The following is a 15,860-nucleotide window of genomic DNA, read 5'->3' on the forward strand; positions in this document are numbered from 1 at the left end:
CCACCAAGGTAGTATGTAGAATATGGTCTTTGTGGGCTGTTGTGTCAGCTGACCTTGTCTCCTGTGGGGGCAACATCACCAAGATTTGCCCTTACTTTTTCTTCTAAGAGTTTTAGCTCTTTGTGTGTTTTGAACTCTAAAGTTAATTTTTGTATATCCCTCTTCTGTCTATGACAGACCAATTGTCTCTGCAGCATTTTTTGAACGATCGTGTGATCTTGGTACTCATTGAGAATCGGTTAACCACGATGGGAAGAGTTTTTCGTAGACTCTACTCTTGCTGACTTCTAGATCTACCATTTTTCCAGGACTACTCTTGATTTGTTATTCTAGCTCCTTAGTAAGTTTGGAAATGGAAAATGAGTCCTCCCAAATTTTTCAAGGTTGTTTTGATTCTTCAAGATTCCTTGCGATTCCATATGAATTTCTCATTTCTGCAAAGAGAGCCGCTGGGATTTTGATAATATTTTCATTGCCACTGTCTCTGTGTCATTGGTTTACGGGTGACCCCACCCCCATTATATTTTCCATATTAACTATAGTGTATAAGTATCATTTCTCTTACATAATCAAGAGCTCAGGTTACTGTTAAAGAGAGAAAATGTGAACTCTTTGCTATTAGTAGGGAGAAGGCAGACGTTGATCTTTGATAACAGAATTGTACAACTATAGCCAAGGCTGCTGCTTTGTACGTCTGAGCTTGAAGAGCTGCCGTCCTGCACAGACAGCCTCCAATGCATTTAATTTTGGGGGTCGTAGAGTTAAACAAAAAGAAATGTTCACCTTATAAATCCTGTCGTTCTGAATGTTTCCTCAAAATAGCTGCCAGCGCACTGGTTTTCTCTATCCCTCTAGTTCTCCTTCCTTGTGCCTGGTTATCAGTATTTTAGAAAAGAGTTGATCATTGAATTCTTCTTATTTCCAGCCACCCTCAGTGAGTCTCTCATCACCCGCTCAGAACCGAGTTTTGGGTGCAGAATGGTAACAGTTTAGAGGTAGTTTGTTTTATTTTCTGTGAACATTCTTGTTCGGGGCAAAGGCATTCTTGGCTGCTGCAAAGGCTTCCTGTCCTCCTAGAAGGCTGCTCTTAGCAGCCTATGGGATCCATGCCATCTGCCAGCTCTGAGGAGGGAGAGTTCAGAGATCCCGTAGGTGTTGAGGTGTTTGGGCATGTGGCTTGTTTCTTTCCGTCTGGGCAGGTGTTTCCTAAATTAGATTTATGAGGGAGGTTCAGAAAGATCCGGGATCATTTACTTGCTTTTTTTATGCTCCGCGTATATGTCAAGTTCTTGAAATAATTTGGTCAGAGTAAATGCATTCCATTTTCCCTTGCAGCGTAAAGGCAACGCTAGTGGGCACAGGTCTTCATGCTCATTCTGCAAAGGCCCACGGGAAGGTGAGTGCTGACCACAGTTGGTGTTTTTGCACTGGATGCGGCAAATTCTGCTTTCCTTGGCTAGAAAACTTGTTATCTGTAAACAAGTTTATCTGAAAGCCTTTTAAAAGGTGACTTGCAGCCTCATGGGAGCTGTCCATGTGAACCACCGTGGGTCTCGGGGGTCCCATTGGGAGGAAGCAGTTAGCGGCAAATTGGCCCAAGGTCTTTGGAAAGGATATTGAGAGGACAGAGTGCGAGGCTGGGAAAGAGTCCACATGGCATCAACCCCAAGCTGCCACCCCTCCTGAAGACCCCCATAGTGCTGTGCAGTTTTAGACTCAGTTTCTGTAATGCTGCTCATCTGCGTCCCTTCCGGGTATTGCAGGAGGCTTCACGAGGGAAAAGTGTTGGTGCTAGTATTTAAAAAGCTCAGTTTATCCGTAACAACAGTGTGTTCATGCCTGGCTTGGTGATCCATGGATGGCTGCAGATAAAGAAGGCCTCTCTTTCCAAACAGGGCCCAGTCAAAACAGTGGCTTCTACGGGGATCTGCTGGGGCAGTTCAGTTCAGGATAGAGAGTTGGACTGTGCAAGTGGTGGCACCTGTTTGTTGGGATTCCAAAGGTGTGATCTTGACAAATTTCCTTGAAGGATGCTGGACTTTCATAGGAGCTTGTGAAGTTTTAAGAAAATATAAAATTGCACTGGTGAGAAAAAGACCAGGAAAATTATACCAAGGAGTGCACCTCCTGCTGCTCCTTGGAGGCTGCCGGCGAGAGCTGACGATGAGAATTTGATCTGAAATCCACACCCCTCCCTCCCTGACTTTGCTCTTTCAGAGTCAGAGAAATATTTAAGAGAAAGAGGGTTTGAGTCCCTCGAGGATGGCAAAGATTTGTTGTCATGGCAGAAGAGCGCAGACGGAGGGGGAGGCGGGAGGAAAGAGATGGGAACTCTGCCTTCAGAAGGCTCTGCCCGTCGGCAGGGTACATGTCGACAGGAGCTTTGTTTATTAAAAGCCTTTTTGGCTTACTCTCAGTGATGAAAATAAAAACAAGAGAAAGCAAGATGTGGGAATGTATTTGTTTTAAAAAAAAAAGAACTGAACCAATGTGCTTTGTTCCTCTATAGTATTATTAATACTTCAAGTTCTTAATTTTAAAGGAAATTTCTCCCAGGTGCCTTTAGGTAGACAGCACGAAGCCCCTTCTCTTGTGCACCTCCCATGGCAGTCTTGGGTTTCTCCACTGTAGGTCTGTGGGAGGGCATTAGTGAAAAACACTCAGTTGGTTTGGCCAAGGTTAGAGGCTACTACACCTACAGAGAGTTTCTCAGCAGGGCTTTGAGGGTTCCTGCGCTGGCGAACCTTTGTTAGTGGTGGCTGTGAGATAGGCATGGGGAAGGATCCAGACCAAACCCATGTGTGAGTACATAGCTGTGGGGTTGCTTCAGTGCCTTTCCCCTCGAGACAGTCTTGCTCATCTGCCCTCACCGAGACTGGGTTGTTTATGAAGCCACAGGTGCCTGTGATCCCTTCACGCGGGAAGCATGCGAGCCAGGTTGTCCCTGCTGTTGCCTGATCACTACATTGGGCCCGTACAATGTCTCCTCTTGAACTGTGCAACTACCAGTTAGACTCCTAGAATTAATTAATTGCAAAAACATGCCCCTAATTAACTAGGGAAATTATCTCCTTGTAGAAGGTTTAAAATGAATTGCTTATCTTTTAAAGGACTTTTTTTCCTATTAAAATTCTTGCGTTTTAACGAGCTTTATTCCGAGCTTCTAAGCAGAAAAGGCAGGGAACCTGAAGTCTTACAAAAGAGCTTTGGTAATTTGATCCCCAAATCTTGTTATCATTGTGTATAGTAGGTTCATAAGATAGGAATTTTCCAATGTTCCACTTCTTCTGTGAACTATTTCATGTGCTGCCGTAATGGCCTTTGTGAAAGTCTTTGCCAGGAACTAACAAGGGACCCTCTGCCCGCGTTCTTGGTGCGGTACCAAAAGCATTTTAGTATGAGTGTTTGGTGGCAGGTAAGGAGACATCGCAGCCGTGGTGGGAGTCCTGTTATGACGGTATGTGTTTTGCATGAAGGCTGTGAGTATCTTTCTGTTTCCCTTGTGACAGAGGCAAAGCAGGAATTAATAACGTATCCTCAGCCTCAGAAGACATCGATACCAGCATTATCAGAAAACCAGCCCCCAAGGACAGGTGATAAGGAAACTGAATCCAAGAAGCGGGAAGAAGGACACGAGTCACGCTTAGGGCACCAAAAGAGAGAAGCCGAAAGGTATCCTTCTCGAAGGGGGGAAGGGCTTCCCTTCCGAAGAGACCGCGAGAAGGAGCCATGGTCTGGGGAGACACGGCAGGACGGAGAGAGCAAAAGTAAGTGGTTTGTCAGGGCGTGTGGCAGGTAAGCAGAGATGGCCGGTTGTACCAGCCACGTCCCTGCCCAGCAGTGGAGCTGTGCTCAGACTGGCTGCATAGGCCCTTGCTTTCTGTGGGTCTTGTCCCCGTGGGAAGGGATCTGCATCCTTTCCGCAGCACAGCACGCCATCACTAGGGTTCTCAGTTCTGGTGATGGAAAGGAAAGGATAGAGTGTTTGGTTCGCTTGTTATGGGACCAGCCATGCTAGCCGGCATAGCTGTAATCATCTGTTGCGCAGCATTCAGAAACTCACCCCACCCCCATTGTGTTTGTTCCTCTCTGTCTGTGCTCGGCTTGTGGTCAGCAATCATGCTGAAGCGCATCTATCGGTCTACCCCGCCCGAGGTGATAGTAGAAGTGCTGGAGCCCTACGTACACCTCACCACTGCCAATGTCCGCATTATCAAGAACAGAACCGGACCCATGGGCCACACCTACGGCTTCATCGACCTCGACTCCCATGCGGTGAGCGTCCTGCACCAGGCTGCTCTAGTGGCAGCTGGCTAGAGAGCCTCAGGGACCTGAGGGACGGCGCTAGCACTGGACTCCTCGGTGCCTTCCTGCTCTTGGGCTGAATGCCCACTCTGAGTGGGTTTCCAGTAGTACCCTTCTTGTCTGAGTCATTTACAACTGCTGCTGCAAATAGAAGGAGAATGCGCTCCTTGTAAAGAAACTGAGGGCCAGCCCCATTAGGATTGTTGTGGATTTGCTCATTTTTCTCGCTTGGTGTGGCCAGCCACCATTTGATGTGACGACATAATGCCCTTCAGGGGCCACTCTACCAGCTGCTCTTGGCGTGAGCTGCAGCTGTAGGGCTGAAGAGAGCAATAGGAATCATGGGACTTCTTAGGTTTCTTGCTCAGAAATCGCAAACCTGATCCTCATGGAAATTGCAGCTTAGCTCACGAGGATGCGAACTTGTCGAATGGGTTCCAGAAACGGAGCATCTGTCTACTTTAGTCAGGTCTTCATTAAGAGTGGCCTAGTTAAAGTTGCAACCAGAGCCTAGCTTATAATACTGTCGCTGCTCAGTTCTCTTTCAAAGGACACGGATTGCAGCCTTTTCTCTCTTGGGGTTCAAGTGTCTTTGATTCCTCAGGAAGCACTTCGTGTCGTGAAGATCTTGCAGAACCTTGATCCACCGTTCAGCATTGATGGGAAGATGGTCGCTGTAAACCTGGCCACTGGAAAACGAAGGTAAGGGAGGCTCCCGAATGCTGCCCCGTCCTGAGCTTTGGGGAGACGCTTTCGTTCTTTATTGGAGAGACAGCACATAAGATGTATCTCCAGAGTGAGGTTCTTCAGCTATGTTGGATGCTGGTTAGTTGGTTGGTTGGGTGGGTGGGTGGGTGGGTGGGTGGTTGGGTGGTTGAACTGTGTGAAGACTGCACTTTTCTAACTCTAGGTTTGTTTTGTAAGTAGCGTAGATACTTCAGTCGTCCCCTTCTTAACTGCCCTGTATCTTTGGGCCCCGTGTGATGATGGCACAGTCTTGGATGTACAGTAAATTCTCAATCATCCTTGGCTTCCTGAGTTCCCAGCCCCTGGCCGCACTCATACCTCATAAAACAAGAACATCAAGTTCCTCTGTACTCCTCCCCCATCTTCTGGGTGTGCAGGGGTTGGGGTTTGGTAAGTAGCCTCAGCAAGAGAGGCCAGCTGGTGTACAGGGATAGGCACGGCTTCTTCTCCCACTCTCTCCTTAGGAATCCCTGGGCCACCAGATCTGCTTGGTGCCTGGTTTGGTTTTTTTCTCTCTGGAAAATGGAGAAGAGAGAGTTCTCATCACTCTGTAAAACTAGGGTGATTTTAGTCACTCCTTAAGGTGCCTTTTGGTTTTTTTGTCTTTCACGTGGACCACATTAGGCAAGTCTTTCAAATAGCCATCAACAGGTTGTTTTCATGTTCTGGGCTTTCATTGGGAAATATCCATATGAACTGTACTTGTATATGAATTGTTCAAATCTCGTCAGTTCATTTACTACATCCGTGAGGTAATTGAAGTGCCTTTGGGTAGCTGGCTCATGACATGTGTCATTTGTTACAGAAATGATTCTGGGGACCTTTCTGACCACATGCACTACTACCAGGTAAGTTTCCAGAGGCGGAAGGACTTGTTTAAAATCCTTACAGTGGCTGAAGAAGTCGTCTTGATTTTGCTTGTTACAGTTAATGGCGACAGGATAATTGACTCTGTGGTTGGTGCTGTATTTTTTGCTTTTGAGTTCCTTACGTTTTTTCGCTTGCCTTTCTGTGATAGGGTAAAAAGTATTTCCGAGATAGGAGGGGAAGTGGCAGAAATTCAGACTGGTCTTCGGATTCAAATCGTCCAGGACAGCAGTGTAAGTCCCTTGCTTTATCTTTTCTGGGGGTGTGAGTGCACATTTGTTTTCCAGTGAATGCTTCACACACATTTTGACTGCAGTCTCCACAAAGTAACAGCGCTCGTCCACTTCTCCCCCATGCTTCCTGTTTCCATGTGTCTTCCTTCTCTGTCCCTTGTTCCTGGGCCGACATGGCTCCTTTGATCTCACACGGCTCTGAGGGCGGTGTGCCTCCCTGCTGTTGCTGTTCACCTGCTAGGTCCATCGTCCGTGGGTTAGTCGAAGATGGCACCACTGAAGTGAGTGGTGCTGTGCTCTTGAACTTGACTGGCTAATGCTGTCCCTGTGGTCACAGAGGTGACAAGAGATACTGTTGACTGAGCATGCTCATGGAGAGAATGTAGCCTGTGCGGCTCTTCTGACTGCTTTGTTGGCTAACCTCATTCTCGGCTCGTTCCTAGGGAATCGCCAGTGAGGACCTCATTAGACAAGGATTAATATTACCTCTGATTTCATTTCCTTTAGCATCATCTGATTGCTACATATACGATTCTGCTACTGGTTACTATTTTGACCCCTTGGCAGGAACTTACTATGACCCCAACACCCAGGTAAGTTTGGGGCTCTGTTTACTTTATCAGTGATTCTTTTCAGAAAAGCGTCCATAGTTTGTTCATTCAACGATCACTCCTCCCTGCCCTGCCCTTCCTAGATTCTCTGGGTGCTCTCCGCATCAAAAGTGGCTGTTTCACTTTGCCGTTCTCTTGGAGGGTCCGTATCTCATACTGAGTTCTTATATTGAGTCTGTGATAGACTTTAAAGATGGTGACCCTTTCTTAGCTGTAGCCTCTGGAAAAGTCAGTGCCTTGTGGCTTTGCAAGGTCAGAATGCATTCCCGGAATGAGTGTTTACATCTCTCTCATTGGCTCTTCTTAGGCTTGTGAGTGAGACAGCTTATCTTTCCCCCCGAAAGTGTTTCCTAGACTTGCACTTTCTAGACATCTGACACGTTCTGTGCACTTACCTCTTCACTTGTGTATCACAGCAAGAAGTATATGTACCCCAGGACCCAGGGTCCTCTGAGGAAGAAGAGATCAAGGAAAAGAAGCCTGCAGGCCAAGGAAAGTCAAGTGGCAAGAAGGAAACTTCTAAAAGAGACAGCAAGGAGAAAAAGGACAAAGGTGTGGCAAAGGTAAAAGGCTGCGTGCACCTGCTCTCTTTTTACTAGATCATTGCAGGTGCAAACGAAGGCGGCGTGGACAGAGCTGATCCAGGGGTGAGGCAATGTCGGACAAGAATTCTGAATACCTGGAGCCACCGATATTTTTCCAGTCGACTGTGCCCTTGTTTTCTTCCCTCTCCCCGCGCCTCTTTCCTCACTCGGCCGTATGGAGCGCACAGGCCTACATTTCTATTTTCCTCTCTGTTTACTTCCTTGTGTCAGGGATCAAAGAGGATCAGCATGTCAACATCTTTTTGACTGCTCTGACAGCAGTTATGCAGCAGAGAACGTGTATGAATGTGCTTGTGGTTGAGTGCATAACTTAGCTTTCCCGTCGCTTCTGTAGTTGTTTATTCAAGGGGCCTCAATGATTGTGGGACAAGTCCACTCGCTTGTCATTCCATTTTTTCCCACAAACTTTCTGAAGGTTCCTCATATGTATTTTCTTTATATAGAAGTAGGGGAGTGTGTGTGTGTGTGTGTGTGTGTAGAGTATATAGGTGCCTGTGTCTCAGTGTGGGTTTTAGGGCCATGGTGACTTAACTGTGTGAACTCAGTTTCTGCAACTGCATCTCCCTAATCCTGGACCTACGCATTGGTAAAATGAGGCTATTGGTGCATGTCTGGACAGGTGATAGTAAGACTGAAGAGGAGAGTGCATGCACATACCTCACCTACTGGCCGGTAGTGATCACCCGATGCGCACCAGTGACCCTTTCTAAGGATTGTTTGTTTCAAAACCATCATAGTAACATTGCAGAGAGTCTGTCCGCCATGAGGTTTGGAGATCTGCTTCATTTCAGAGAGATGAACTCTTAATCCAGTTTCCAGGAGTATCACATAGCATTACCCCTGATTTTGATCAGTTTCAGGAAAACGCCAGTGAGGGGAAGGCCCCCCCAGAAGACGTCTTTAAGAAGCCCCTGCCTCCCACTGTGAAGAAAGAAGAGAGTCCGCCTCCAGTAAGACTTGCTGGGTGACCCAGGCTGGGGCTGGGGCTGGGGCTGGGACCAGGACCGGTCCTGGGTGGAAGAGGAAGCTCACAGGCTGCCGCCACATGCCACTGATGGGCCTTTAGTCCTCTGTGCCTCACCTGCTATATGGAGCCATGGTGGTGGAGTGGTTACTGGTTGGGCTTCGATCTGAATGGTTGGCTGTTCCAAACCACCAGCAGCTCCACGGGAGAAAGACTGGGCTTTACTCCCATAAAGTTAGAGTCTCATCTAGCAGCCCACAGGGGGCGCTGCGAGTCCCACCTGCAAGGACTCCTAGGTGTAAGCACAAGGAAACTGCTGGTGAATCAGCAGTGGTTCACTGTTCTCTTCATCTGCCCTGTCACATTCCCACCAGTCTAGGGGACACATGGCCCTTGTTAAATTATAATCTTGGTCCTGCTACTCCTCTGCATGACCAAGGAAGCTGCTTTTCCTGTTCCTGGTGGGTCCTGCTTTTTGGTGTCATTTGCCGGCCCCCCGCCCAGAGTGAATGATGCTCCCTATTTTTAGTTCCCTTGGAGTGATGGTTCTGTGACCAGTAACCATGCATCACTGTGTAACGGGTCCTGTGAGCCTCTGATACATAATCTCGGCATACTCCACATTTGAAATTCGGCTAATTGTAGCACCTGTCTTAATCTTGGACTTTAAGGTGGCTTCTGTCACTGAAGTGCTTATTCTTGGCTGGCTTTTGGTCCCCTCCTGAGCTCTCTGCTAGAGAGGCTGCTGTGACCCTCTTGAACTTCTGTATGGTCTCAAAACCTTGGAGTGCAACTGTCCCTCCCCTCCATGGGTCACAGAGACGTGGAGGTGTTTGTTACCTCCTTTTCCCATGCCACGTCCCTTACTTTTCCTTCTTAGGATTCTTTTGCTAGAGTCACTTGGACGGGAGCCCCCTCAGTGGTCAGGGAACTATGTTTCCTCTAGGAGAGTGGTTCTCAGCCTGTGGGTCATGACCCTTCCACAGGGGTCGTCCACCTCATAGCAATAGCAAAATGGCAGTGAGGAAATAGCAACAAAAACAGTGTGATGGTTGGGGTCACCACAACATGAGGAACTGTATGAAAGGGTCGCGGCCTGAGGAAGGGTGAGAGCCACTGCTCAAGGAAATGGACAGTGGGCTCAGCTGGGCCACTTTGAACCCAGTTCTCATGACTCTACCTAAAAGAACTGGGGCAAAACCAGCTGTCCAGTATCAGACCCCAAGAGAAAGTCTGAGTTGGGTGTTCATCACTGGCCTCCTCCTTGCAGCCGAAGGTGGTAAACCCCCTCATCGGCCTCCTTGGCGAGTACGGAGGAGACAGTGACTATGAGGAGGAAGAAGAGGAGGAGCAGCAGGCCCCTCCCCCACAGCCTCGCATAACGCAGCCCCAGCCAAGGGAGGAGCTGAGCAAAAAGGAGAATGAAGAAGACAAACTCACTGACTGGATCAAATTGGCTTGTCTGCTCTGCAGAAGGCAGTTCCCCAATAAGGAGGTTCTCATCAAACACCAGCAACTCTCAGACCTGCACAAGGTACAAAGGGGCAGGGGCTTGGCCTACCGTCCATACTTTGGAAACGTCTCTTTGGTGGGTACAGTGGGGAACAAAAAATGGAACGTGTCCTCCCTCAGCCCACCTCATCCACGGGTCTGTAATCCTTCTAGGGAAGCGTGAGGAACTGTTCCTCCATGTTTTTTTATGAGTTCCTCTACCTTCAGGGCAGTGCCCACCTTCAGAGCTGTGGCTGGGACACTGAGTACGGGATGGGCGGAGGGCACAGGAGAGGCTCCTGTGTTAGTGGTCTTAGCTTTGCCAGTAGAGGGAACAAGTTGATCTCAGATAAACCCCATCTCTTTGGTCTTGGCTGCCTCGCGTGGTTCCATCCCACTCCAACAGTGTACAGATTTCCCCCAGGTGACTCGTACTCTGTCACCTGGTCGGCCTCGTTGTGAGTTACAGAAGCCATGGCACTTGTCAAATGACCCTCCCCTGATGTCCTTCCTCTCAGATAAACTAAACAATAGTCAAGTTAAGGACAAATGGAGCCCCATTTTTTGGGGGGGGCATGTTCTGGTGTAATTTGTCACACACATTTTATGTAGCAGATAAAAGGATAGCAGGTCATTCATTGTCAGGAAGAAGGAGCCAGAGTGATGAACCCACCAGCTGAACTGCCCCTAGGACGGTGGGGAGTGGACAGAGCACAGCGCCTTTCCTGGGTGTGACCCAGTGCACCCGCTGCTCTAAACGCCTAATCTGTGTGACGAGCCACGATTAACACTTGGGCTCCCATTGGTGGTCCTGACACAAGTCCAGTTAGGGCTTGCTGCTTACCGGGTGCAGGGATGGTTTAGGAGGGTCGCTCAGTAGAAGGAGTTTTGTGCCTAAAGCAGCCAGCGGGAGAAGGTGGCCCTCTCTTCTTCCACACCTGTGCTCACAGAACCCCCTCTCTCCTCAGCAAAACCTGGAAATCCACCGGAAGATCAAACAGTCTGAGCAGGAGCTAGCCTATCTGGAGAGGAGAGAACGAGAGGTAACGTTTGGCGGCCTCTCACGCCTTTGATCCAGCCCCTTGTGCCTTCGGTCCAGAGCCTGTTGGTCGTGCTGACGTGGCTCCTTTACTGGAGAACAGAACAAAGAGACTCCCAAGGGTGTGCATACATGGGTCCGAGCTCAGTAGGCACTACGTTTTATTGTTTGTAAATTATGCCCCAGTAACGTTGATGCTTAAAACATGGCATTCAGTTCCCCAGGTGGGTCCCAAAAAGCATTGCTTTTTCTTAGGTTTTGACTCAATTGAGAAAATGTATTCCTTAGAATGGCTTGGAACGGTGTGGGGAGAGTATTGTATTGTTGCAGCCTGTGGGTTAGAGGAAGTAGCTTAGTGTGAGACCCAAGTGAACGGGCTTCCTGGACCACCTTTGGAGGCCTCTAAGAAGAGAACGTGACAGCTTGGCCGAGCACACCGGCTTATTCTTCCCACTCACTGGAATGTAAATTAGGGACAAGAGATTCTAGGACTGTCTCCAGGGAAGATCCCTCCTCATTAAAAGAAGTATTTGGAATGGGAGATGCTTGCCCTTTGCCAGTGGGAAGCTCAGGTCTGCTCTTCTGCTTACCAACAGGGGAAGTTTAAAGAAAGAGGGAATGATCGCAGGGAGAAGCTTCAATCCTTGGATTCTCCTGAACGGAAACGGATTAAATATGCCCGGGAAACTGACAGGTAAGCCTCGAGGCCTGGTGGTGCAGTGGTGTCCTCTCCCAGCTCTGCTTGGAGGGGTGGGGGTGGGTTGTATCAGATGCCAGCTCTACCTGAGCACCGTGAGCATGAGTCCCACACCAGCTTCTGCATTACCTGCCTTACACGGACGGACGTGTGTCTGCATGGAAGATTACCTGGCTCCCTCAGCTGCCTGGAGTGGCTTCAGTCAGGAAACCTGTCTCTCCCCCAGTGCCTATGGGGTTGATAAGAACGTCACACTCTTGGGACTTTCCACTGTCACATTCCACTGCCGAACCTGTGATTGGTGCTGATGCTCATGTGTGATCTGGAGCCTCCTGAGCTTATGTTCCATCACATCATTTCCAAGTGGGGAATGGTGACCCTCACTAGTGTGGGGTAGAGTCTGTAGATAGCCCGCTGTATGTGCTGACATTGCACTAAGCAAGGAGTGTTTGCTCGGGCGAAGAGAGACAACCCTGACCAAGAACAGGCTAGGGAAGGCTCAGGTGATGCTGTGTCTCATCACACAGACACAGAAATCCAGTGGGCAGGATCCGAATCCATCGTGGGTGAGAGAAAACGTTTGTGGCACGGGAGGATGGCAAGTAGCCTCATTGGGCTGAAGGTGGCAGGAGTGCTGTCATGTGACAAGGCCAGTCTGAGAGTGTGATACCCCTTGGCTAGCGTGCTGAGACCATCTTCAAGGCAGGGCCTTTAAGCTCGTGCTCATTCAAGGGAGAGGCCTCGACTGCCTAAGGGGGGGGTAGTATGTCAGTGTAGGAAGGGGAATGGCTCTTTCAAATCCACCTGGCTTGCTGACCACTCAATTGCCTGCATCGAAGGAGAAGCCACTGATGATGGCCAGATTCCTATCAGGTGACCAGTGGAGGCGGGCCAGCAGTAATGGCCTGGAAAGGAAAAGGAGCCTCAGGCACTGAGAGGTGCCTGAGCCGGCGGCGGACAGTGAGAAGGCTTCAGCAAAAGCATCAGTAGCCCGAGTGGTTTATACCTGTGGAGAGGGCAGTGGGCAAAGGAGCAAGCGCCCCACCCACCCCCCGGCTCCCGACAAGACTGGAAAGGGCCTGGAGTTCTTGCGTTCCAACTTAGGTGCCCATGGTCCACAATGAGATAATTATGTTTGTGTCATAGCCCGTAATCGAAGTCAAATATGTATGTGTGTGCGTGAACAATCTTTATAAAATGATACTTTCCTGGGGAAGGGGGTAGCGGGGAGGGGGGGGGGATAAAAGGAAACCGAGCTGATTCCAGGAACCCAAGTGGAAGGCGAATTTTGAGAATGACAAGGGAAACGAATGTATAAGGTTGCCTTGCTCAATTGATGTATGTATGGATTGTGATAAGAGTTGTATGAGCCCCAATAAAAAGATGTATTTTAAAAAATGATACTTTCCTATTGTGCTCAACAAACTCTTGTTCCAACTCTGTTTCCTTTGTATGAAGTGCAAGGGTGACCTAGTAAATCAGTCACATATCCCATCAAGCCATTCTTTGTAGCTGGACGTGCGCTGAACGAGGACACAGCTCAAGAAAGAGTGCGCCCTAGGCAAGAGGAAGACAGTTACCGTAACCCTGAGGGGTCACTTGGGATAAGGGCTAAGCTGGGTGCAGACAAAGACCTTTTCTATGCCCACTGCCCATCACAGACCCTTAATGGGTGGCATTCCGTGTACTTCATAGGAGGGCCGAGCTCAACCAAGAGCCCAGGTTCTCATGGGGTAGCAAGCAGGTCTCACTGAGAGCAGTGGTGTCTAAGTATGTCTGCTTCTTTTGCAGTGACCGGAAGCCTGTGGGTAAAGATGGTATCGACAGTAGCAAAGGAGGCTGTGTCCAGCAGGCCACTGGCTGGAAGAAGGGTACGGGCTTGGGATATGGCCAGCCTGGCTTGGCTTCAACAGAGGAGGTGAAATGGTTTCCATCTTGTTTGGGGTAGCATGAACCTTGACTGTTCTTTTAACCTGTCTCATTCTGTGGCCCAGCGCCGTGTCCTTGCCTCCTGGCCATGCTTTCTCTGCTGCTTGTGTAAGGGCCGTGAGCGCTCAGCCCTGTGTGATTTGTGTGCACGCACGCGTGCATTCGTTCCTTCGTTCATTCCTGGGCTGAAGCTGAGCATGCTGGGACCTGTGTGATTTGTCGGCATTGGCAAGGGGAAGGTGAAGTGGGACTTTGATTACTCTCATAAAGCAGTGGGATTCAGGAAGGTGGGATAATGGGCTGATTGGGAACATTTTTAAATGTTTATCCTTTGGAAGACTGTGTCGGGGACGAAGGGTGCAGAGACATCTCTGAGACAGTGCCAGTGAAGGCCTGTGCTTGCCCACCCTGGCAGCCCTGGGAGGGTGCTGGGCGGGGAGGCCTGTGTGCTGCAGGCCTGAGGCCTCCGTCCCCAAGCTCATCTAATGAACAACCCTTATTTGGCAGCCAGGCTTTAGTTGGTGCACCCATCATAAGGACCCACTTCACTCTCTCTCTGTGTTTCAGACTGAAGGCAAGATGAGGGGCCCCAGTGGGGGAACCCCCGGAAGAACCAGCAAGAGACAGTCCAACGAGACCTACCGAGACGCAGTGCGAAGAGTCATGTTCGCGCGGTATAAGGAACTTGACTAAAGGACGGAGACGCAGGACACCGCCTCCTCCTTGTTCTGTTTGTCCGTCTCCTTTTGTTTTGTTACTGTTCTTGCTGCTAGAACTTTTTTAAATAAACTGTTTTTCAATGTGATTGTTTTTCATCAAGTTGACCTCCCCAAGATGGGCGGGGTGGAGCTGACGGTGAGCAAGAGAAGAGGGCCGTGGGCTCCTCTGGGGCGAAGTGGGAAAACGGGGCAGCGGCCCTGCTGCTTGTGTGAGTGCTGGCAGATCGTGCAAAATCACGTTTCTAATCCAGCCAGTGAAAGTCACGTCACATCTTTGTTGGTTTTATTTCTTTGGTGACTGCTGGGGTTAAACATGTATCCCCAAGTTGGGGTATTGCTCATTAGACTGATCAGCGCCCTCTCCTGCCATCCCTGTTGTCACGAGGGGAGTGGGACTGGGGCGACTTCTCCAAATGCCTGCTGGCTGCTGCCCCCTGCTTCCCACAGTGTGAGCACCCGGACAGGTCCACGCAGCAGTGACTGCTGAGCCCTACTAGCCACTCCCCACCTCCGCCTCCCGCCACCACCAAGACTCTAAAGAGATTTCTACACTCATCATTCAGACTGGTTCACAGAATTTGTTCCAGAAGTGAGGGGTTTGGTTTTGTTTGTCTTTGCGGTAAGATGGGGTCAGTGCCGGCTCAGGGCCCCTAGGACAAGGGTGGCCATGAGTTTCTAAGACTGACGCTCTTCGCCATCTTTCTCCCTCCCAGCAGCCAGTGGTTTTGAACTGTTAGGTTTCTTGGGGTAGTTTTCCCTGGCCCTTGCTTCTCAACACTTAATGAATTCACGGGTCAGAAGCACTTTTATAATCCAAGTGGCTTCTAAGAGGAAAGGGGTGCTTCGGGGAGTACTGTCTCAGATAGCACACGCTGTCTCTGGAGAGCCTGCAAGGCCACACAGGCTGCACAAGAGCTCGTGACGGAAACGCTGCTTCCCGGGAACAAGAAAGACCACGTGGAAGGGAGTGGGAACCAAATGAGAGGGAGCCTGCCCTGTTTCTGCCGGTGGGTCGAGGCGATCCGCAGTGCTTGGTGGAGTGTAGGCGCACGCATGATGTGACACGGGGTTGCCGTGTCTTGTGCTTGTCGCCCAGGCGGCCTACCTGGGCTCTTCCCCATTGCTGCCTCACGCCTGCCTGGCTTCTCAAACCCCTCTCGTGGCACGGCCAGCTAATTTCTCTGTGGCGTGGCCATTGGGTGGAGACAACTCCCGTTATCATCTCTCATCTTCCTTTCGCATGTCAGCCTGCCGAGCAGCCAGTGTGCCACCAGGCTCCTTGAAGGATCCTGGAAGTCTGCACATGTTGCAAGAAGAATGTTTCTTCAGAAGAGAACTGTTAGGGGAACTCTGTAATCTTCTCTGTAAAGCAGTGGTTCTCCACCTGGGGGTCTCAGCCCCTTTGAAGGTCAAACGACCCTTTCACAGGAGTCGCCTAAGACCATCCGGAAACACATTTCTGATGGTCTTGTTTGTCTACAGGCGTGAAGACTGTTACCCATGCTACACCATGCTTCAACATTTCATTTATTTGTCATTAGAAATAAATATTTCACAATATAATTACCTACTGTTTTTGTGATTCATCACGATGCTTCAAATGTGTTAAATTTGTAACAATGAAAATACATCCTGCATAACCTATTTACACGG

At 49.5% G+C, this 15,860-nt stretch overlaps 1 protein-coding gene across 4 annotated transcripts in view; it reads left to right on the forward strand.

Annotated features, from left to right (window-relative positions):
* Positions 1-14,293, forward strand: part of RBM6 (RNA binding motif protein 6) — a 100,795-nt gene extending 86,502 nt beyond the window's left edge. For all 4 annotated transcript variants that reach the window (XM_075547395.1, XM_075547396.1, XM_075547397.1 and 1 more), the window contains 14 exons: positions 1,336-1,396; positions 3,510-3,767; positions 4,115-4,275; positions 4,910-5,007; positions 5,858-5,900; positions 6,071-6,152; positions 6,660-6,745; positions 7,180-7,326; positions 8,223-8,318; positions 9,603-9,866; positions 10,792-10,866; positions 11,459-11,556; positions 13,351-13,477; positions 14,056-14,293. In XM_075547395.1, the coding sequence (XP_075403510.1) occupies positions 1,336-1,396; positions 3,510-3,767; positions 4,115-4,275; positions 4,910-5,007; positions 5,858-5,900; positions 6,071-6,152; positions 6,660-6,745; positions 7,180-7,326; positions 8,223-8,318; positions 9,603-9,866; positions 10,792-10,866; positions 11,459-11,556; positions 13,351-13,477; positions 14,056-14,181 (1,722 nt within the window). In that variant the 3' untranslated portion in view covers positions 14,182-14,293. The remainder of the gene's footprint in view (positions 1-1,335; positions 1,397-3,509; positions 3,768-4,114; positions 4,276-4,909; positions 5,008-5,857; positions 5,901-6,070; positions 6,153-6,659; positions 6,746-7,179; positions 7,327-8,222; positions 8,319-9,602; positions 9,867-10,791; positions 10,867-11,458; positions 11,557-13,350; positions 13,478-14,055) is intronic.
* Positions 14,294-15,860: the final 1,567 nt, after the last annotated feature.

This window comes from Tenrec ecaudatus, chromosome 4 (genome assembly GCF_050624435.1).
Source record: "Tenrec ecaudatus isolate mTenEca1 chromosome 4, mTenEca1.hap1, whole genome shotgun sequence".
Taxonomy (NCBI): Eukaryota; Metazoa; Chordata; class Mammalia; order Afrosoricida; family Tenrecidae; genus Tenrec; species Tenrec ecaudatus.